This window comes from Coturnix japonica, chromosome 3, assembly GCF_054131305.1.
Source record: "Coturnix japonica strain WE chromosome 3, WE-NBRP24, whole genome shotgun sequence".
NCBI classification, from domain to species: domain Eukaryota; kingdom Metazoa; phylum Chordata; class Aves; order Galliformes; family Phasianidae; genus Coturnix; species Coturnix japonica.
The window spans coordinates 3,514,772-3,536,751 of record NC_140665.1 but is presented as its reverse complement, the minus strand read 5'-3'; the positions used below and the strand labels follow the sequence as shown (position 1 = coordinate 3,536,751).

General features: G+C 44.9%; 1 protein-coding gene across 4 annotated transcripts in view; it reads left to right on the top strand.

Annotated features, from left to right (window-relative positions):
• SERTAD2 (SERTA domain containing 2) overlaps positions 1-21,980 on the top strand; it is a 72,348-nt gene that overhangs the window by 14,719 nt on the left and 35,649 nt on the right. Inside the window, exon 2 of one of the 4 annotated variants that reach the window (XM_085542382.1) lies at positions 14,803-14,948. The exons of 1 other annotated variant lie outside the window; for it this stretch is intronic. In XM_085542382.1, coding sequence (XP_085398508.1) covers positions 14,836-14,948 — 113 coding nt within the window. In that variant the 5' untranslated portion in view covers positions 14,803-14,835. Of the gene's footprint in view, positions 1-213; positions 601-14,802; positions 14,964-21,980 lie in introns of those variants that run through there. 2 more of the 4 variants (XM_085542384.1, XM_085542386.1) reach the window with 2 other exon arrangements.

Genomic DNA, 21,980 nt, shown 5'->3' with positions numbered 1-21,980 from the left:
CAGGCCATGGAATATTATCATGCATAGATAATAAATGTGTGTGTGTATATAAATAAAATGGATGTAAATATGTTGTGATACATTCTGAAAGCCTGTCATCAGAACAAATTGCAAAGCGCAGAATGCACGCAAGTTCAGAAAGCTGTAGCTGGAAAACAGAATACCAAGATCACCATAGAAATGGTGTTCCTTAGGAGTTGCTTTGTTTACAGCAACTCTTTAAAGCTCTGCAACACACTGGCAAGCAAATACACAGAAAGTGAATTTCTAACTAGGTGCTCAGGCTAGGTGCAGTGAGATTTCCAGCACATGAATGCAGAAAGGATTGGTGCCAGCCTTACCCAAGCAAAGGCTATTCCCCCTCAGATTCTCTTGCTGGGCTTAAGGTCAGCTCATATGGCAAAGCTCATTTTGGTGTGTCTGTGTGAAGCTGGATTCTGTGCAGTACAGCTTTGGTGTGGAGGAAAGTGTCAAGAGCCTGCTTAGAAATACTCTGCCAATGCAGTTTTACAGATGTGTTCTTTAAAATCCATGTTCAGTGCATACAAGGAGGTTTAAGGAAGCTATACAAGATGGTGTGCAAGACTTTCATCAGCAACTGTGAGTATGATCTGTACTGTGTTCCCCTTGTCCCCAAAACATGAACCAAAGTGAAAGCATTAAGAAGCAGCACTGCTGAATCAATGCAGCCATCAACCAAATGATGAGGATACGGCTGCTGCTGTAAAGAAATAAAAGCTATTTTGGATAGTAGTCTTTAGATTGGAGGTCTAAATGAGGCCACCTTGAGAACTCTTTACCACAGTGTGGTTACGTGAAGAAGGTACAGAGATGAGAAGACTTCCAAAAGAGGAAATCATGTCTAGACTTCAAAATGCCAATTCTCAGTTTTGGTAGTTGTACGCTGTCTGGTATCTTTGTGCCTATGTGGAGGAGAAATAATTGACTGAAAGAAGGAAATGCATCATTTCACAGTACAAGATCCCTAATATTCATATGGAAAATGATCACCAACCCTTAAGAATTGTTGCAGATTAGGAAGCTGTTATTATATATTTTATTGTCTGATAAGGCATCAATTTTGTACCACTTTCTGCAGCAATGAGAAGCCTTGTAAAAGCCATCCGAAAGGTCTTGACTAACTTGCATGCTGTAGCTGATGTGAATCAGCACTTTGTTAAACATTCAGTGTTTTTACTATTTCCATGTTTTAGCTATATTGGGATCTGGGATGTGTTTGCTGGTTCCTGGCTTTTTTTTTTTTTTTTTTTTTTTTTTTTTTTTCCCTAGGTATCTTGAAGAGCTTAAATATACATATAGAGCATTGGACCCAAGGAGAAGAAAAGTTAGTGAGTTTAAATTCACCAGTTCAAACAAATTTTTCCCAGTTTTGCTTATTTTGTGCATGCTGGGGGGAAGGGGGATCTCAAACTCAGTAGTTCCCTAAACAAGAAGGAAAGCAATCATTGGTTGTGGTTAGCTTACAGAGCAGTTTTAATGGTCTCTAGAACCTCTTCGTACGGTTGGCTCAATAGGATCTTGAGAAAGAGGAGTTTTGTGAGGAGATGGGATGTGGTGGAGTTATAATTGTCAGGAGAACGAGTTGGTGCACACATGAAGGTGCTTTTGTGCTGCACTTGTGGGAAGAAGGCAGAGGAGGAAATATTTTGGTGATGAAGGGGTAGAATGCCCAAGTGAAACCAAGAATCTTCAGTGTACTGACTTCTTGTACTCACGTGGTGGTGATCTGTGTGTGGATCTGGATACTGGAAGCTTCACTTGAGATACAAATAATTGAATTCTGTGGTCCTAAAATTCAAATATGTTGTCCTTTTTTTTTTTTTTTCCCAGCAGAATTGTCAGTGTAATTCAAATCCAAATGCATCCTTACACCTATTGAGATTATTATTTGTAATGTATGAAAGTTGTGTTTGAAAATGGAACAAAGCAGACAGTACTTTCTTTTTGCTTTGCTGTTTCTCAGAGGCAAGTGTTCCTTTTTTTGTTGTTATTTTTTTACTTCTGGTAGCAGAGTGGAAAATAAAAGTAAGTATCCTCTCTGACATCTGCTTGTGCACACAAATAGACACGCGTACTCGATCTCCCACATGTGCGCATGCAGGCAGGCACACAAGGAGTTTGTTCTTGCTTGTGTACGGCCAAAAGAGGCCGGACACTGCTGTCTTCAGCTCAGTGGAAATTGGCACCAGCCCATCTCCAGTAAACAACGGCCTGACGTCAACTCATGCAGTGGTGATAGCAGTATAACTTGAGAGATTTTTCAGCTGGCCGGGCTGTTGAAAGGCTATCGCTGGGTTTGATAATCTCTGGCTGCACTTGAGAGGAATCTGTGCAAAGGTGGGGGTAGGAATGGCTGGTTAATGACAGAAATAATAGAGCAATTCCTGATAACTTTGCAAGAGTGGAGAGGTGGTTTTTAAGGCTCACACTGAAGGATATTTGGATTCCTATCTTGCCAGCTGCAGCCGTTCTCCCCGTTGTTATTTCCAGGTTCTGAAATCCTGGCTGCTTGATAGCATTCATGTTAGCACTGTATTGCAAGTTGGAGAATGATTAAAGTGCTGTGTAACAGTCAATCAAGCAGATGATGAAATTTGACTTTTCTGTTGTGCTGAATAAAGCGCTTTCATCATGATTTTAATTCCCAATGGTTGCTTTATTTGGTGTACATATAGTTCAAAGAACAGCCAGGTGTGACACCAAGCTTTTTACTTGGTTCTGTGTATTCCATTTATACTATTGGGATATAAGCACATAAACTGTTGAGGCCCCAAAACTTGTCCACAATGCCCAGGAAATATTTACTTGAACAGCTTTAATTTCTCGTTGTCAGATTAGGCTGGAATAAAGGCACCCTTTTGTGATGCTGGATTCAGAGAACATCCCTAGGAAAGCAGCAGTTTTCCTGTAGTGCTCCTAATGTGTCAATGGCAAAGTTAGTAAAGCTTCCATGGCATTTCTGAAGCAGAGTGGCTGTGACTTAAATTTAATAACAGATGGTTCTCCTCGTAGCCCGACAGTTGAAAGAGACTTCTCTGTTGTTCAGCACTACCACTGAAAACACGTTTCCATTATGAACTTACAGTATTCCTATGCCAAAACCAACAGTTAAAAATGAATGGCTTGCTCTGGTTACAGGACAAAACAAACATGAAAATGGCTGTGTTGTGTGACAGAAAATTGGAATATTACAGTGATGAAGTTGATAACCCTACCAGAACAACTACTAGATGGGTTATTCTTGAATTAATGACACTTCTAAGCAAACATTTCAAAACTATAAAGAACAGTGTATCAGCTTCTGCTTTGTTTCTCGTAGCGCTGCGAAGATGGCAGTGAGTTCATGTTCCATGTAGGCCCTGTCGTGAGGAGTTTACAGACTCTGTGAAATCTTGGAAGGGCATGTGAATAGCTGCTGGTATTAACACTTGCTAGTGCACAAACTTTATACTTGCTTTCAGGGTGTATTCAGACTGGGTTAATAGCAGAAGGCCTCAAAGTGAGGAGGGACAAGAGCAAGGGAGGCAAAGAAAAAAGCCCGTTTTTTCAGTCTGGTGTTTGTCCCATTAATAGCTTTTGACCAAATGTGACAGCAGTGAACAAGTCTCAAAGGTTTTCAACTTCTATAGAGGCAGGCAGGAAGACAGGGGTCTATGTGGGCTCTTACTTCTCAGCAAACTCACAGGGAGCCGAAGCAAGTGTGGAGCAGAGCTGCATGTCTCACCAGGAGAGTGATCCAAGTGGGACTGCTGATCTTGCAGAGGGGAAGGAAAGGGTGAATAGCAGCTCTTTCAAAACCAGGAAGGGCCTGATGTGCAGTGAGTCTGACTGTCCTTGAAGTCTGGCGTGGCTGCTTGATGTCGGGGCTGGCATATGGCAGGGCCTGGCCATTTGTCATTTCTGAGAAGAGCCCCCATCAGTCATAGAGGACATTAGCAGCCAGCCTTCAGCCAGCTGGTGGCTGAGAGCTTGCAAAGCATGAGGATTGCCCCATGCAAACATCACATGTAACCACAGCATGCAGGAGAAAGGCAGGGCTCCTGGATTGCTCTTGCCAGGCAAGGCCAGGTCGTTCAGCAGTGTTGTGTGAGGCTTGTCACAACCCCAGCAGAACTTCCCCCTACAAAAACTATATGGGCAGCTAGCAAAGGCATTTAATCTCTCAGCTGCAGCCTCACTGGAGATCTGTTGCCCCAAGACGGGGAGGAGATGAGCAGTAGGAAAATTATGGTAGTGTTTTTCTGTTTCTGTGTTTTTTGCTTTTTTCTTCTCCTTCCTGTATTGTCTCTCATCTTGTCCAGCCAGTCTGCTGCTGCTCAAAGAAGAAGATAAGCTGGTGGGAAAGGCCTGTGCATTTTGCCTCCACCTCCCAGTGGGTGACTTGCATTTGTTGCCCAACATAAGAGTTAGCCAGAACTGCTCGTGCTAACCTTCTCCTAAACCACAGTCAGAGAGGCACTGGAGCATGTTTTCCCTTACTGGGAACCTACAGAATGGTCTTTTGTGTAGTTAGCCCTCCTCTGCTCTGTTCTGCATGCAATGAAGCTTCCTGGGTGTCTGTGGAGGCCATGGTTCACTTTGTGTTGAGCAGTGTTTCAAATCTGGCTTTAATGTGGCTAGAGATCCAATAATATGGAGTCTTAGCTGGCTAAAGATAAAAAGCTTAAAGAAAAAAAGAAAGCTTTCATTTATGAAGATAAGTTGATCTGTTATCAAGGTGTAATTTTGGTACAATTCGATCATGAGTCTTAAAAAGAACTATCCTTCCTCAAGGATTCAGAAAAATCCTGTGGTCAGCCCATTCAAAGTGATGTGGTCAGGCTTCTTAAGAACTGATGCTGGATATTTCTTTTTGCACTCTCATTATTTTTGCGTCGTGCTCATTGATATTTTCAGTACTTCTATGAAGCAAAGGAGTGAAACTGAAGTTCTCACTGAATCATTTGGCTCAGGTACCCGCCAAAAAGCCACTTCAGATCCTGTCTGAATTTTGGTGTGGTTGCAGAATGTGGTAACACTGCGTGCTCCTGCCATCACATCCTTCTAAAAGGGTTACATCTTTACTGAACAGTACAGCACCATCATAAGGATGGTCTCTTCCATGTTTGATAGCGGTGTTAGATGGGCGCAGAGTGCTCAGACAGCTCTGGGCAGGACTGAATGGAGGAAAGGTTTCTTAACCACTGTTTACCTTGGGAGCTGTGCTGCTTTAGAAGGTAAGAGCTATTCCTTGGCCTGTTCTGTGTCTGTTACAACATGAGCATTACCAAGATTAATGAGGTGGAGGACAGTCCCCAGTAGTTGCTGGGGACTTCTTCGTTTGTTCTAAGATGCTCCTGCAAGTGAAGGAGCAGAATAACAACCCAGCATCTCTGATCAGCTCCATCCAAACTTAAAAAAATCAAGTGCACTCCCCAAGTCTGGTTTCTCAGCTTGGCTGGTTTCTCACAGCTTTCGGCACCAAGGTGGGCCCCCAGCTGAAGGAAATCAACAAGCAAAAAGGAAGGGAGCCACGGCACTCCAATCTGTTTCACAGCATAGATAGCTACCATAGCCTACTCCTTCTTTGGTTTTATTACTTCTCCCCAGTGGGCACAGTGCTTTATGGAGCGAGTGGTGCCTCTGTATCTGCTCCCTTTCTCATGTCTCACTCAACGGAGGACTTGCTCTGAAGTTCTCTGTAGCTTTTTCCTCAGCCTGGAAAGGCTCTTCTTGTCACACCCTTTCAAAGATATCATCAAGCATAGGAAATTTACTGATATCTTTGTTGGCAGTGCCATGAAAACTCAACAGAGAGGGAGAAATGAAAAGAACTGAAGTAGGGAATGGGGTAAACTCATGGAATTGGGCTCTCATGGTCCTGTGCAAAGTACAGCGGAGATCTGGTGAGAAATGCAAAGCCCTGTGTTCAGTTGCATGGTAGAACTTCTAGTTGCTGAGTCCTCCTGGCTTTGCCCTTACAAATACCTTTATTATTATTATACCTGATTAAAACAGTGTGGTTAAAAGTGAACAACAAAAAAAATTTCTTAACTGACATGTGTGTTTCAATGCTAAAAAATGACCTTAGTTTCCTCAGCAATACTCTAGCGTGTTGAAGTGGCTGAAAACCTTCTTTAATTACACTGAATTTATTTCTTTTTGGTAGCAGTAACACTCGAGCAGTGGCACGGCAACAAAGACTGCTTTGAACAAGCAGTTCTGAGGGGTGCCATCCCGCTCCCTTCCCCCAGCCCCATCTCCCAATTCCAGATGAAGAAAACAAGTTGCTGCCTCTTCAAGATTTTTCTTGTCCTTTCTGCTGGTGACAGGAGTAAGTGTTAGTAACATCTGGTGGCCCGGGCTTGCTTCCTCCAGCAGCACTGGTCTCTGGCAGGGCTGTGCAGCAGAGCCAGGAGCCACAGGCGTGCTGTGCCAAGAACCAGTGTGGCTTGGCCAACCAAGGCTTCCAGCAGCACAGTGGTTGCAATAGCGGCAGCACAGCTGGATGTGACTGGCAGAGCTCTGCTTATCTCCCGTTAGGTTAGGCCCTAATACTCACAAGTGGCAGGGCTGGTGGTTTTGGTTTTTTACCTTTTTGTTGGTGTTTTCTTTTTACTCTTTTTGAATAATGAATGTTATTTTAAACAAAACAGCCTGGGGGGATAAGCGGCTCAACATGTGGATCTGAAAACATTTTCTATTAGCTTTAGCTTAGAAAGTTACTGTAAGTGACAGATGTTATGGAGAGCACTTTTCTTTCACAGTCCATTCTCTAACTCCTCTCTGTGTTTCAGCAATGAGTCATTAGTGATTTCTTTCTTTACACTATCAGGCTTCCTTGATGGTGACAGTAACTGGGAAGTATATCCCCATATATTTTAAGAGGGACATAGCATCTGTAAAAGCATAAGGAAGTGAGGAGTCTGTGAAAGCTGATGCAAACCATGCTTTATTTATTCTGCCCTTGTCTGCTCCACAATTGGGTAGGCTTCCCATTGGTGGAAGGAACAAAATTCACTTTGCTTTGCTTTCTTAGAGTAAGGCATAAGTTTCTTAGCTGCCTTTTAAGACAGGCTGGTTGGTTACATTTCACAGAATCACAGAGTGGTCTGGGTTGAAAAGGACCTCAAAGATCATCTCGTTTTAACCCCCCTGCTGTGTGCAGGGTCACCAACCACCAAACCAGGCTGCCCAGAGCCACATTCAGATGAAAAAAAAATAAAAATAAAAGGGCAACAAGCAGAAGGGAGATGTGGAGATTCTGTCACGTCGCATATGAAGTCAATGTAAAAAACTAGTGTGCATTTAAGGGTAAAATTTATGTTGGACTTGTAGTAGTGGTCTTTGGGCTTGCTTTCAGGTTCTGTAGTGCCTGTGATATACAGAAGATAAACAGGTAGTGCTGCAGCTTCAGTTCTAGGGGGAGATGAGGAGAGTTCATTTTCTTTTGTGTGTGATTTCCTGATGTGAGAACTTTTAAAGACTCTTGTAATAATTTGTCTGGAGATTTTCTACTACCTACAACAAGATACAGCCCAAAATTGTGCTATCCCATGTTTAACTCAAATCAGCCTTATACAATAATGTAGTTGTTTCTTCCTTCTAAATATGCAGTGTGTGCGGGGATGATTCAGGAGTCTGCGTGTGGCTGCAGCAAAAAAGGACTTTCATGGCTTGGCTTGCTTTTGCTTTCTCTTCCTGTCCCCTCTGTCATATATGGCTGTTAGTAGGCTGCTTCTGATGGACTGCTCACTGCAGTATCAGTGGAAAGTGAAACCGTGCAGAGTTTTGGGACTTTTGTTAATTCCTTTGGTTTTTTTGCATTGCACGCTGTCACAGGCACTGTTCTTAAAACAAACAGACAGAAAAAGAAAAAACAAACAACTCAGTGGACTGAGAAATTAAAAACATCAACTGATAAAAATGAAAATCTGAACTTTAGAACTTTATCTGCATCCTGTGCTTTTCAGACAGCTTTTTTCTACCCATGATGTGAACTACATTCATAATATAGCACATTCATAACACTAACAAAAGTAACTCAGCAGGTCCTACTTGTAAGAGTTAATCACAAAAGATCCTAACGCACTTTGCAAACAATGTGTGCTTGCATGCAGGAACTGTTCCTCTCTCCTGGTACACAGCCTGGTTCTGGGTGGAACACAGAACTGTCTGACAGCAGGATAGCACAGGAGGCACTGGGTCAGGAAGGGTGAGAATCTATGAGGTGCAGTGGCAAGCTGTGGTGAACAGTTTCCAAAGTTCCTTATTCAGGACAGACATGAACACAGTCAGAATACCCTCGTGCTCTTCTGACAGTATCATTCAACCTTAAACTGAAGTGGCCTCATTCCGAAGGGGTGCAAGGAACTTGGGCTTGGATTTTTTTCTTTTCCTGCCATGGTGATTTTTATGCTTGTAGCAGGACTGGAGGTGGGTGGGCAGAGGATATTAGTCTTTACATATTGGTTATTTCACTTTTTACTGTTCTATGTAATTTCAGCCTGATCCCTTTGAGCTGCTATTCTGACAGCAAGTTTACATTTGAGCTTTTTTAGTTTATTAGATTTTGCATAACGAGTCAATTTTCCCCCTTATTTATCATCAGACGATGCTGGTGGTTTTAGTAGGAGTATGTTTTGGGTGCAGTTCCAAGTATCATGTTGTCTTTTGTGTGTAGGTAGACATGATCATAGAAGTATTTGTAGTGACATTTGTTTCTAGTTGAAGTGAGTGTTCCTGAAGCGTTGGTTTTGTATGATTGTGTGTACCAAGAAAATAAGAGAAGAGTACTCAAGAACACTTTTGTGTTCCAGAAACTGGTCAAGATCTGTTTGTCTCCTCATTTTCTTTTTCAAGAATATTTCCATTACCTTCATGTTTCCTACAGCAAACTGGGTAAACTTTGCAATGGTTTAAATGAGCTTGAGATAGAAGGTAAGCGTAAATGTCACCAAGTTGAGTATCCAGGTGTGATTTTAAAAGTGAATGAAGCAAAACCAGACAAGCTTTGCTTTCAGTTTTGGAGATGTATCAAATGGTGAGGCAAAGCAAAAAGCAAGTCTGGTACTTCTGATAGTGTTAAAGCAAGCACTGCTCATGAAACCGCTGGCTGTTAAAATCTGCTTATTACTCCAATGAGATGATGGTGTTTTGGGATGTGAATTGAACAGTTGTTATGAAGCTGAGGCTCTGGAAATCCAGCTCTCTCTGGCTGCAATGGAGTCAGGATGACACGCAGACCCTCTTAAAAGGGTTCAGGCTCAGTGTGTGGAGGGGATAGGTGTTTTCCTTCATGCTGCTGGAGATACGGGTGTGTGACTGTTGTCACTGCCCAGAGGCAGAGACTTGGGATAATTAAGGAGGAGCACAGACACCTAAAGAGAGAGAATTACCAATAGCTAGACGTACAGAATTAAAACAAACTGGTGATTCTAGTTTCAGGTAGTGACTCTACTGGTTTCACACAGCAGAGAGTGTACACAGGGAGTGTTACGCTGTAGTGCCAGCAGTAGCTTTCTTAGCACCACTCAGACAGCCACGACTGATTGATTCTGCTCCTCTAATTTTGACTCCTTTTGATCAGTGGGAAGAACAGGTCCCTCTAGGCCAAGGGACCAAACCCAGTATCTGGCAGTCGCGTCTCAGGCCTGGTTCTTCCCCAAACTACCCTGTGAGTAGTTGTATCATGTGTGACTCACGGCCTAATTAAGTAGTCTTAAAAAGAATGCAATCCCCACATTAGCCGCATTTTTTACGAAGCATATCCAAGTATTTTCTGTCTCTTGGAAAGTCAGATAAATGGTGTTAAATCGACATCAGGTTGCCAAAACACAGCGCTGTCTGCCCCGCGCGTGCAGAAACAGGCTGTCCTGTGAGCATGCTGGATGGCTGCCGAGGACGGCTGGCTCAGAAGGGAGACTTCTCAGCCTTATCAACAAGGGTGTGCAGCTAAGTGCTAACTGGGCCCTCACTTCTTGGATTGAAAAAGCAGTGCCAACAGAAATATCTTTCCAAGCTGAGGCTCTCAAATGAAACACCTAATTTTTATTGTTTTGGTACCTGATGTTTTACAACCACAAACTGTTGCGAGGCTATTGGTAACTTGAGAGGCTTTATCCCTCTGAATTATCTTCTTTGCAGATGTGTTTCCTTTAACTCTCTCCCATGTTTTATGTACTTCAGCTTTTCTCTGCTGCTCCAAATTTGTCACGAATATGCTATGTTAGTGCATTTTCTGGCTTTCAAAGCTGGCCTGCATTGTTTTGTATTTGGTGGTTTCTTTGGAGGGGAATTCCTTTTTCATTAAGACCTAAACTACCCAGTAGCATAGGTGCTCTGCAGATTCATTTTTAAAAGAATTCCCTAATTCCCAGGCTGCCATAGAAGAGAGGAGAGCAGAGGCTGTGCAGGATGGGGCAGTGGGATGCAGGTGACCTGAGTTCAAGCCCTTCAACATTCCCATTGCTGTAGTGCATTTGCCATATCCTTAACTCTGTTGAATTCCTGGTGATGGCGTTTCCTTATCCTATCCCTCCAACGTATCTGTTTAACTTTTGTGGTTTGTTGTACAGAACTGTGCATCCAGATGTGAATGGATGTGTGGAGCAGGACACAGAAATCTCCCAGCTCAGGGTGGAGGACAGAGGTCAGCATCATCATTCTGGAGCTGCTTTGATCTCTCATCCTAGGAGCTCCTGTATTTGAGGCAGATCATCACTAGGTAACTCCTCAGTGCAGGAACAAGGAATCCATGCTCCTTAGCAAGTTGAATCAGCACAGACATCCACAAGCATTTTCTTGCATCCATCCTGGCTGTATCCATCCTGGCTCCATTAATCAGGCCCACCAGGGTGACTGCTGACACCCCTTTTCTGGTGAGGTTTTGGAGATCTGCTGGCCTGTCTGCAGATGTAAAAACATTTTGCTACTTCAATTCTGCCTTGACAGATTTCCCCCGAAAGCAGCATAGTGCTGCAGCCACATCTGGTTAATTGTGGCATTGCCTAATGTGCTTGCTGCTGTGAAAGCCTCCTGGTTTTTGCCCAGAAAAGGTAAAAACCTCCTTGACAACAATCTGCTGGATCTGATTTATGGATGCAGGATGCTTTTTCTTTCTTCCTGCTACATCCCTCTTACCTTTCTCAAGTAAGCATACAGTAGGTGCTTTTTGCAGTTGGCGTTTCCCTCCCCTGCTCCCTCCATATCAAGCACACATCACATGATAGCAGGCCTCACCCAGGCCCAAGTGGCTGCCTATCACAGCGTGTCGTCAGCTGGCATTGCTCCCAATTCTTCAGAGCTGGCAACTGTCCTCTTTTCTTTGATCTTCAATAACGGGAACAGATTAGCGTTGGGAGCAGCCGGGGTGCTGCTTCACGGTGCTTTATTCCTGTATACCTCTGGTTTTCCACAAATCTTGCCAAGTGAGTTTCCTGATTGTGGGCTATGTCATTCGCTATACTCCCCTTCCCTGCCCCCACCCATTTCCTGACATCACTTTTATTTTAAATCCTTCTGTAGTAGTGGTCCAGTTCTGCTGGAGCACTCCACCCAGTACTTCCGAATGCTGTAAATCTTGCTGATCGGGGGACTTGTGTGATGTACAGAGTTAGGAAAACTACAAAGCTCTGCAGTGCTTAGAAACAAACAAACAAAAATCTTCATTTCTCTTCTGCAGTCTCCTACAGTGATACTTTTTTTTTTTTTTAAAGCTTTGGTGTTAAGAAGCAGATAAAACACATTGCTTTAAGCGGTCTGCTCACAGTGCTTTTGTAGACTACGTCATCACCTTCCCATGTTATAGACCACCTTCATTTGGACTCTGGCTGCCTTCAGATGTAACAGTTGGTCATTCTGAGGCCAAAACTGCCCAAGGCAGCGGCAAGGTTTGTGCTGCTGATGATTATGATGATCTCTTGGCAATCTTGTTGGCATACACCATGCTCTCTCAGCTTTCTTATTCATAAAGACAAAGCTGGATTCTGGATTCCCTACTGGTGTTAGGACCAGCTACTCTTCTGCTGGAAATCCCAACAAGACAGTGAACTTGGTTTTCCTTACTTCCCTGGCATTTGGTTTTGTCCCTGTGCCTGCTGCTTTGAGTCACAAAAGTTAGGCTGGATTTTGTCTTCTGCTTCTCTGTTAAGCATGGGAGCTGGGTGTAAAAGAACACCCCAAATTCTGAGTGTTTTGTTGTTTTTTTTCCCAGCATAAAGTCAAAGTCTTTGCAGCTGTGTGAGTAAGGAGAGGGACTGGATGGATCTTAGTCAAATGTGTTTGTATCTGGTCACAGCATGCTCCTCTTATTAAGAAAACTAATTTATATAACAGTGGGCAATTGATGGAATTTATAGCCCAGTACTATGTGCTGTGGGTTTAACAAACATTGTCCCATAGGACACCTACGACTTGCTGCCCTGAAACACTGCCTGAGATCAAAGAGCCCTTTTGCCATATTACCCATGAGCTATGTATGGTGACCAGGTGCTGCTACAGCCCAGGGCATGGTGCTCGTTCACGTGGGAGAAGAGAAGAGGCTGAAGGGGTAACTTGTCTGTGAAATGCTTTCAGGTCCTCCCAGCTCAGTTGTCTGATAGAAATGCAGACAGCTCTTTGTCTACTTCTGTCTCCTTGCCTTTAGCCATGGCTTAATTTTTGCTTACCTTGTACCTGTCTATGGTTACCTGCCATTGTAGCATAGCCTTAGAATGCTGGGGAGAAAGTATCTGGTATGAGATGTCTTGTATGGATTCAGCAGGCTTTGCTTCTTGTTTACTGGTGAGAGGAGGTGGAAAGCTTCAAGGATACAGGTCCTACAGAAGGGACCCTGCATGTTTTTTTGGCAGGGAGCACGTTTGCATGATACTCTCACCACCCTCATCCTGCGCACTGCGTTGTGGCTCTTGGGTTCCTTCCAGGGGAAATTCCAGGCATCAGCTATTGTAGGGCACAACATCACAAACACACTGTCCTCAGTGGTCAGTTCCTGTGTGTCCTCCCCAGGAGTGGTGCACAGTGGAGATATTTCTGCTGTGAAACCTCATTACACTTGCAAATGATACAGATGTAAAAGAAGCGCTGAACTTTCTGGAGAATAGGGTTAAGATGCAAAACTTAGACAACTTTGAAAAGCCACCTGGGGGAAATAAGAAGCAGTTTGGTAAAGGACAGGCACAAAGTTGTACTCTTAGTGAGAAGAACAAGCAGCCTGGATACTGCATGGGAGATGGTTGTGCAGAAAGGGGCTGGAGCTGATGGTGGCCCCTGGACTGGCACAAGTCACCAGGCTTGTACAGCTGTGCTAAAGGCAAGCTGGGATTTGTAAGCAAGGAAGGTGTACAGATCCTTCCACCTATCCGAGCTTGGCGAAGTCTCCTCTGGGGCCTTGAAGTGGTTTTTTTGTGCTTGCAGCTTTCAGAAACAGCAAAACAACTTACACAGGCCAGGTTTGTTTGTTTTTAATAGAAAAAAAAAAAAAGAAATCTAGAGGGAAATGGCATGAAGGATCAGTGATTTGGCAGACATGACTGTGAGGAGAAAATGAAGGTGCTGATGTTGTTTCTTCTGTAAAAGAGAAAACTGAGGAGATGGATGGGCACAGTCACACCTGCAAAATGTAGGAGGGAATAAGCTGCTCAGCTTGTTCCTTGGGAAGGGGACTCTATCTGTTGCCCATGGTAGCCAAATGCACAGCAGTCCTGATGGCAAGCATTCACCAGAAATCCACAGGGGACTCTCTCTTTTTTTTAGCTAATGTATTTATTTCTGTGGTTATGTGCCTTCTTTCTTTTCCATTTTTCAGCAGGCCAGCATGAGAAGGGTGCAGTGCAAAGGGAGGTCTGTGCTTCATCTTGCAAGCCAGGGGAGTGGGCCAGCTGCAGAGCTGACCTGTGCCTTTGGTCAGTGAGTGCAGCAGCAGAGCCTGCCAGTGTTGAAAAGCAGGGGATTAGTATCCAGGTGTGGCTGCATGAATGCTTGGTCAGAGGTATGTTCTGACAGCAGGTGAGTAGATTTTTGGCTCCTGGTTCAGGGGAGTTTAACAGTCAGACTTGGCTTGCACAAGACGACCAGACATTTTTCTCTGGGAGGTGACCAGGGTGAAAGCAAGAATGCTGCTTTTGACTTGCTGCAGGACTTGGTGACAGGAGCACACAGAAGCTCTCAGGATATGACAGATGAGACAGATGCATCCTGACAGGCAGCCCTTCAGCACCAGCAGTCAAAAGGTGGTGGTTGCATTGCTGCAGGGGTTCGACTCCATGTTCTAGCAAGACTGTCGTAGGGACAGGCTTGTTCTCCTCTGTCATGCGGCAACTGCTGCAGCAAAGCAATATTAGGAAGTAACATTTTAGCTGTCTTCCACGTGATTAGTGCTGCTTGAGGGAGGGGGAAGGGCCTCACATTCTCTATTAATCATTTTTTCTTCTCTCCTCCCATCTGCTAAGTGAGTCTCTTGCTCTCACATACACCGCTAGTATTTGATCACCTTATTGCTATCTTTCTTCCTCCCAATCAGTTCTTTGTTTAGACTGCCCTATTTGCTCCCAGCTTCTCACAGAGTGAACTGAGTCACTCTCCTGGCTTCCTTCCCTTAAAAAAAAAAGTGTGGAGGGGATCCCCTTAAACTGCCCAGTGCCTCATTCTCTCTCCCCATTCAGTATGCATTTTCCTAGTGGTCAGCACCTTCCAGCCAAAGTTGTGGAGCACTTGTGGGCAGTGCCTGTTTCCTTCTCCTCCCCTTCATGCCCTCCCCTGAGGCTGCAAGCCTGACTCCTCCTCCACCTCCTTCTCTTCCAGCTGTTTTCACTAGCCTCCTAGCTCTTCTTGGCAATGAGGAGCCCGGACATCTGTAGAAGCAGCTGGAGGCAAGATGGAGAGCCAATATCCTGCAGCTCACCAGATCTCTTCAAACTTCAGCTCAGGAACCAGCAGCCTAAGACAGAGTAATGCTTAATTTGGTGTGTTTTTTACATTGCTTAATTTGCACTGCACACTGCTTGTTTGTTTCTCACCATTCCACCAAAAAGCTACACCTTTAATGATGCATGCCATTTCAGAGCTGGAGCAAATCATTCTAGAAACCTTGTTGCCAGTCAGTAAAAATGAGTGTTCTTACGCTATAGTGGAGGAAGGCAAAATTAAGCTTTGTTTCCATGTGGATCTTCATCATTACCTGCCAGTATCATTGGATGGCTCAAATGACAGAATTTAATCCCACATGAACTGAAATGGGGCCTCTCTCAAACAATCAGCAGCACCACAAACTCATGTTCCTGAGGGAGGAGCAGCAGTATTTTTGCTGGTTCCCCATCACTTTGGTACCTGATTCACATCAACACTTTAATGGGAAAACGACTCGGTGGTGTTGTGAAGGGTGATAGTTCCCTTGCACTGTAAACACTGAGAGCCAGCATTATGCGGAGCTTGGCAGGGCAGAGCTGCTTGCAGAAGGGAGCAAGGGAGGTCCAGGATTCCTGCTACTGTTCACACAGAGGTGGGGAAGCTCACGGGTGTCAGGAGTTGCAGCATGGCTTTTGGGATAGGGCCCCCAAAGGGAAGCTGGTGAGTCATGTTGCTGTGAAAAGCTTCACAGCGTGTTACATGATGCAAGCTACTTGGCAAATGCTGTAATTGTGTCACCGAAGTGGCTGAGACGCAGCGCGCAGTAAGGAGGCTTTGCCTTGTGAGCATGTGAATGTGCTGCAGCCCTTACTGGAGCACGAGGGCAGCCTGGGAATGCCACTTACACTGCATGCTGCAACGAGAGCTGTGTTTGCAGGGGGCTTCTTGCTCTCTGCTTTGGGATTTGGAATTTGCTGGTTGTGTGACAAAGAGCATGTAATAAGATAAATAGCCGGGGAGATGCTTTGGAAATGTTTTTCAAAGGACTTGGAAGATGGGCATGATGATTAGGGAGAATGTTTCTATACAGCCTTTAGCCCAGCATCCTGTTGTACTGTTGCAACAAACGGCAGTTACACAGGCTTTTTTAATGTCTCATTCCTTTGCAGCTAATGGTAGCTGTTTGCTTCCAAATGCCATTATTTGCACACTTGGCAGCTGGAGCTGTGAGGTACAACGTAACGGAGCTGGCTTTAAGAATTAGGCCTCAGGCCTGACTCCGTTTTGGTCTTCAGACCACCCACTCTGAGCAGTGCTGTGCACCTTAGGAGTGGGTACACGTGGGTACACAGCCTGTGTGTGCTGTTCCTGTCAGGTGTTAAAGTCCAATGTAAAGCAAATACCATTTGCAAGTAGCCCAGGGATGTCCGTGTGCGTGTGTGCGTGCGTGTGTGTGTGTGTGTGTGTGTGTGTGTGTCTAAACCTTTGCTGTGAAACAGAGCTCTCATATTTTCCATTCCTAATTCAAGAGCTGGAGGGATCACTAAAGCCAGGTATCAGATTACAAGAGAAGGAGTGAAGACATGTGGTTGCAGCTTCATCTGCTCACACAGTACACCCATGCAACCGTTTTCATCAGCCTCCGAGCCAACGTTAAAATGATGTCAGGGAAATAGTTCGTCTTTTCTCCAAGTCTGTCCTTGGGAAGCACAGAGTCTGCAAGGAAAGTTCCCACCAATAGAGGTGTGTGAAGGCTGGGACGAGGAGGAAGGAAAAACCCTGTAATGTTATAAAAAGCATCTCATCCATAAAGCAGGAAATTTTGATCCTACTCATCTGAACTACTGAAAAAGAAAAAAAAAAAAAAGGCTAAGAGGCTTCAACAATAACAATTTTCAAATGAAACCATTTGAACGAGCAATGTGTGCAGCTCCAAATGAAGGTGTGACTCAGCCAGGAATTGTTACTATTACCGGTACTGTTTTAGCTTTCAAAACGAGTTGACTTCAGATATTTGGCATGTCCTCTGTTGTGAGAGAAGGCTGACTAGAGGTGCTGGCAGAATATACCTTATGGAGTGGCAGATTCAAACTGGGATGTCTTCTGCTCACATTGAGAGTACTCCCTTCTTCAGGCTGGACAGGAGCTTGAGCAAATATGTAATATGTATGTATTTTTCTTCCCCTGGTCTCCATGAGTTACTTGTTCCTGAGTTGCACTTGTCCAAGCGGAAGATGTGCACCCAGCTCTTTTGCTGCTTCCCACTGTGCCTTTCCTCCCATAGAGCGGATGGGAAATGCCGTATTTCCCCTTTCCCTCCTCCCACCTCCTCCTTCCTCTCCTGCTCCTCTCCTGTACAGTTCTGTGAAAAAATACTTGATGGAGAGGACTTTCTCTGGTAGAGGAGGAGAGCAAACTCAAGTTATTTCCCTGTATGTTCTCCTGTCTGCCTGTTCCTGCGAGCAGGTACTCAGCCTTTGAAGCTGGATATTCCTGGGAGTCAGCAGACAGATTCATTTTGGAAAGGGTAGCAGTGGACTGACATTCGATTTCCTTATTTGAGTGTGACTGTTCTCCATCTGTTGGATACCACATGTGAACTACAACTCCGTCTCTCTGCTCTTCCTCAGTTTTTCTACCCTGCCTTCAGTTCATGCTGCAGTGGCTATCTCCACCATGAAAAGAGGCAGAAATTCTTTCACAATCATTCGCATTAGAGGCTCAGGTTAAAAGGAAAATGCTTAGAGCCGCAGAAGCTCTGAAGCTGGTCTCCTACAGCCCCCGAAGGCCTTCTTACAACCAACACAGGGGCTTTTCAGCAAGCCAAAAAGGGAAATTTATGTTGTACACAACCCCCTTTTGCTTTCAGCTGCTCATGTGGCGGCTGTGAAAATGTCCCTAAACCACAATAGTTATCAGTGCATAATTGCTGTATTGGGATACTCTCTGAACTACCTGAACTCTAAATGTGAACCAAATATATAAAAGCACACTTGAAGGAGTGAGGGCAGCAAAGTTGAATCTGCATATTTTTGGTGTATATGTTTTTGCTTGTCCTAGGGTAGCATACAGTGATTTGTTCTGTGTGCCGCTCACGTGCTATGTAACATGAACAAAAGGCACCAATGCAATATTAGGCACAAAATAAATGAAAACTGTCGAGCTCTTTCCCTCCTCCTGCCACTTTTAGGACAGCATTTTTTTTTCCCTGTGTGGGCTGTGTGTCTTGTATGCTTCTGGGGCTCAAAGAAACACACAGAACTTCTGGATAACAGACGAAACAGAACTAGGTGCTTTGCTGCTACCCATACGCCCAGAACTAAGAAGTCTTATCTGTTCCCTCTGTCCTCCAGACCTTCAGTACAAGAGGTCAAAGTTTGGAGAAGCTGAGTGAAACCCTCAAATTGAGTCCAAGTTTTTCTGTATCTGTGTAATTGTAGGTGTGATATGGTGTAACATGGAGCAGAGGCACTGAACCAGTATAACTTTGAAGCTGAGCAAAAAGAAATGCCATGAGTTGGCCTCTTGTTGAGAGTGTTTCACTGCAGTCCTACAGACAGACTGGCTGTATTCCTGAAAGACAGATCATATCCTGCCAGACATGAGAGACACCAAATGAGGCTGTGCAGCCAGAGCTCTGCAGGACCGCAGACTAGATAGGTCCTTTGAGCCTTTGCCCATGAATACAGGAAGGACAAACTATGAAAGGTCCTTTATGCAGGTGCCTACGTATAGGTGAGGAAAAGGCAAGCCTGAGGTTCCTGCCTCTTCTTCCATCTTGTCTTACAATTGCCTAACACAGCTGTTAGTCCTTTGCTTGGAAGCATAAGACCCTTCACTCCAAGGGGCTGTGGATCAGGGATGGTGAGTGCCTGTGCCACGGTAGCCTGTGAATAGCCAGGTCACCACTGAGAGCAAGAGGAGGGTATGTGGGTGGTACCAGTGTGCCCTGCCATGCACCCTGGTGCCTATGAAAGGATATTAGGAGAGAGCTTTAACCGACGGAGTTCAGATGGGCAAATACAGATGTCAAACTTCATCCAGCTAACTGAGCCACCAGTTAGCATAAGGTAGGCACCAGGAGGCAACAGGCATGTTTAGCTTCTGCAGTTGAAAATGTAGTTGAAACGTGGTTCAGCTGCTATGGCAGATGGGTAGTGTGAGACTCGTTCTGTTAGTGTAGAAGGCTCCTGTTGCAAGGTAGAGGGTTGAAACACCCTAAAAAGCCTCAGCAGAGCTCATCTACCTGTGCTGTTAGTCACTGCCTGCTCTTTACTGTATTGAGTGCAGCAAAGCTGTGCATAAACTGCAGGCTGGCTGATGTTGCTTGCATTAATCCTGAAGGTGCATGATCTTTGCTTCCTAACAGCTAAAAGGGAAGAGCACCATTGGATTTCCTCTGTGCAGTCTCTTGATTTCTGCACTCGTATTGCCTAGCTTACAAGCTAAAGGCCTGATCCTAGCTACTTAGCAAATGTCAGCTGCCCGGCACACCTGTCAGCTGCCAAAGAATAGCTGCAGTTTTCCCTAACTTAGAGCCTGGCTTCAGCAGCCCCAATAGGGCGGGCTCTGCAGTCCAGCTTTTGTTCCCTTTGGTCCAGGCATATTAGGTGGTGTGAAAGCAAAATATGGAGCTCTGGAGATGGATCAGCAGTGCTCAAGATGCTGTGAAGGCAGGTGGGGCATGGCTTTGGGAGGCCATGCAAAGATCCTTGGTGGTGTTGCAACCATCTGTTGGGGCACAAGAAACAGCCACCTTACTTTCAATATGAGAGACGGATGGATGGGAGCTGTCAGGAGCAGAATTTAAGCCTCACAAACATAATGTGTGTTGTTCCAATATTGGCAGAGTGGTTTTTACTTCCAGACCTTTACAAAGCTGCTGTGTTGGGGTCCTTATCATTTATTTTCCCACACATATTGACAGATGGTCAGAAGAGCCTACTGAGCGCAGTAACTGTTTGAGGGCAGTGCTTCTAAGGCAAGTTGTTGATTAGCTGATGTTTCACGTTTTCTGTAATTTAGCACATGCGTGCGTCAAGGATTTAAAACTTCTAGACAATAGTTTGCTTGGCTGTGGGGAATGAGGCCCTTAATGGATAGTCTTTTGCTTACATCCGTGTCAGTCTGTTTCTTTGCTAACTTAGAGCTATGAAACAGATTGTAGTGCTTGGTTCAACTCCTCTCTCTTTGCTCATCTCTCTTCCCATTCCTTATGGTTGCTAAATCCTGCTGTTATCTTTTCTACACAGGTTTCCGCACTTCCTTCTCTCCTCTTGATTTCCCTGTTTAAACCACTTGCTCAAAGTGGATCATCTTTCACTTCTGGTTTAGCAAACATCCCCATCCTTGACTCACTGGACTCAAACCTCAGTCCTAATTATTTTTATTAAGATAGAATGGGGGGAGAGGAAGTCCAAAAAGTCCCAAACTAGTTTCCTGTTTCTACAGTAAGGTCTGGATCCCCCATCTTCCCTTTGCCTTTCCATCCCTACCTCCTTGTTTTGAAGCTTTCCCTTGCAACAGTTTGCAGTGTGCTGGTCTCCTTCCCTTCTGGGCCATAAGCACACACTGCTGGCTCAAGTTTAGCTTTCTACCAGAACCCCCAAGTCCTTCTTGGCTGGACTACTCTCAATTAGTTCTCCTGATCTGTACGCATATCTGGGATTGCCTCAGTCCATGTGCAACTTTTTGCACTTGACTTTCTTGAGCCTCATTAGGTTCATGAGGGCCCACTTCTCAAATCTGTCCAGGTCCCTTTGGATGGCACCCTGTGTGGGTACATGCTATATAGCATAACCAGCTGCAGCTCTGTAGAGGTTTTGTGTGCAGACTAAGTGACAGAACAACACACCTTTGGGGTTCTGCAGAGATGTCCCTATAGCTGGGGAGATCCATAGGGTGGGGGTGATAGAAGACCTAAAGACTTCAAGAAAATACATGCAGACCAGCTGAGAGTCTCCTTTAACTAAAGGAGTGTTATGCCTTGTGCAAATCAATCGCTTCTGATTTCCTTTTGTGTACCATCTGTGTGGAATCCCTCTGGATTTTGACTGGAGGGCAAGGGTATAAATTTGAGATATTGTTTGTATGTGTAGGACAGTGCTGGTCTCCTTTAGGGATGAAGGAGTTACTCTAAAATATGGCCAAATCTTCAAGTGACAAGAAAACCAAGGATGTGTGAACCTGTGCCAAAGAAAATCCTACAAGTGGGAGAGTCAGCTGTGAAAATTTACCCTGTTGCTACGGAGCTCATTTTGTTGCGTGTATCGTGTGAAGGAGGAATAATTAAAGAAATACTTACCCTGGTGAATGAACAGATGATACATTTGCCCCAGTTACAGGACAGTTACACATGCATAAAACCTGAGACACCTGGCAGCAGTGACTGTTAATGGTCAGGTGGGGAAGCAGATTTTTTACTTAATGGAGTGAATGGGCTTGCTGGAAGGCAGTGAGGATGAGGAAATTCCTGTTTGTCCTATGCTGTTAAGAAAACCAGTCTTGGGGAACATTAGAAGCAGCAAAGGTTTCCATTTTCTACTGTGGGGTGTTTTCTCTCTACTTCCACTGCAGGCTGATGGTGAGGAGTCTGGTTGTACCAGGAGTCTGGCCAAACTCACACCTCTGTTTTCCTGAGTGCAGAGGTGATGAACCATGGATTGCAGTGGTTGAGAGCTAACAGGACATCACCATCCAAAACTGGCTTCCAGCTTGGTTTGAGGATGGCTCTGTGCCCTGCTGTAGTGGACTTTCACACTAAGATGACAGAGGGCTGGAACACCTCTCCTATGAAGAAAGGCTGAGGGAACTGGGATTGCTTAGCTTGGAGAAGAGAAGCTTCTGGGTAGACCTCATTGTGGCTTTCCAGTACTGAAAGGAGTGTACAAACAGAAGGGGCAGTGGCTGTTTCTGAGGGTTGATAGTATTAGGACCAGGGGAATGGTTTTGAACGGGGCGAGGGGGGGGGATGGGGGGAGGAGAGGGTGGTTTAGGTTAGATATTAGGAGGAAGTTTTCACATAGAGGGTGGTGATGCACTGGAACAGGTTGCCCAAGGAGGCTGTGGATGGTGGATGCCCCATCCCTGGAGACAATCAAGGCCAGGCTGGATGTGGCTCTGGGTAGCCTGGT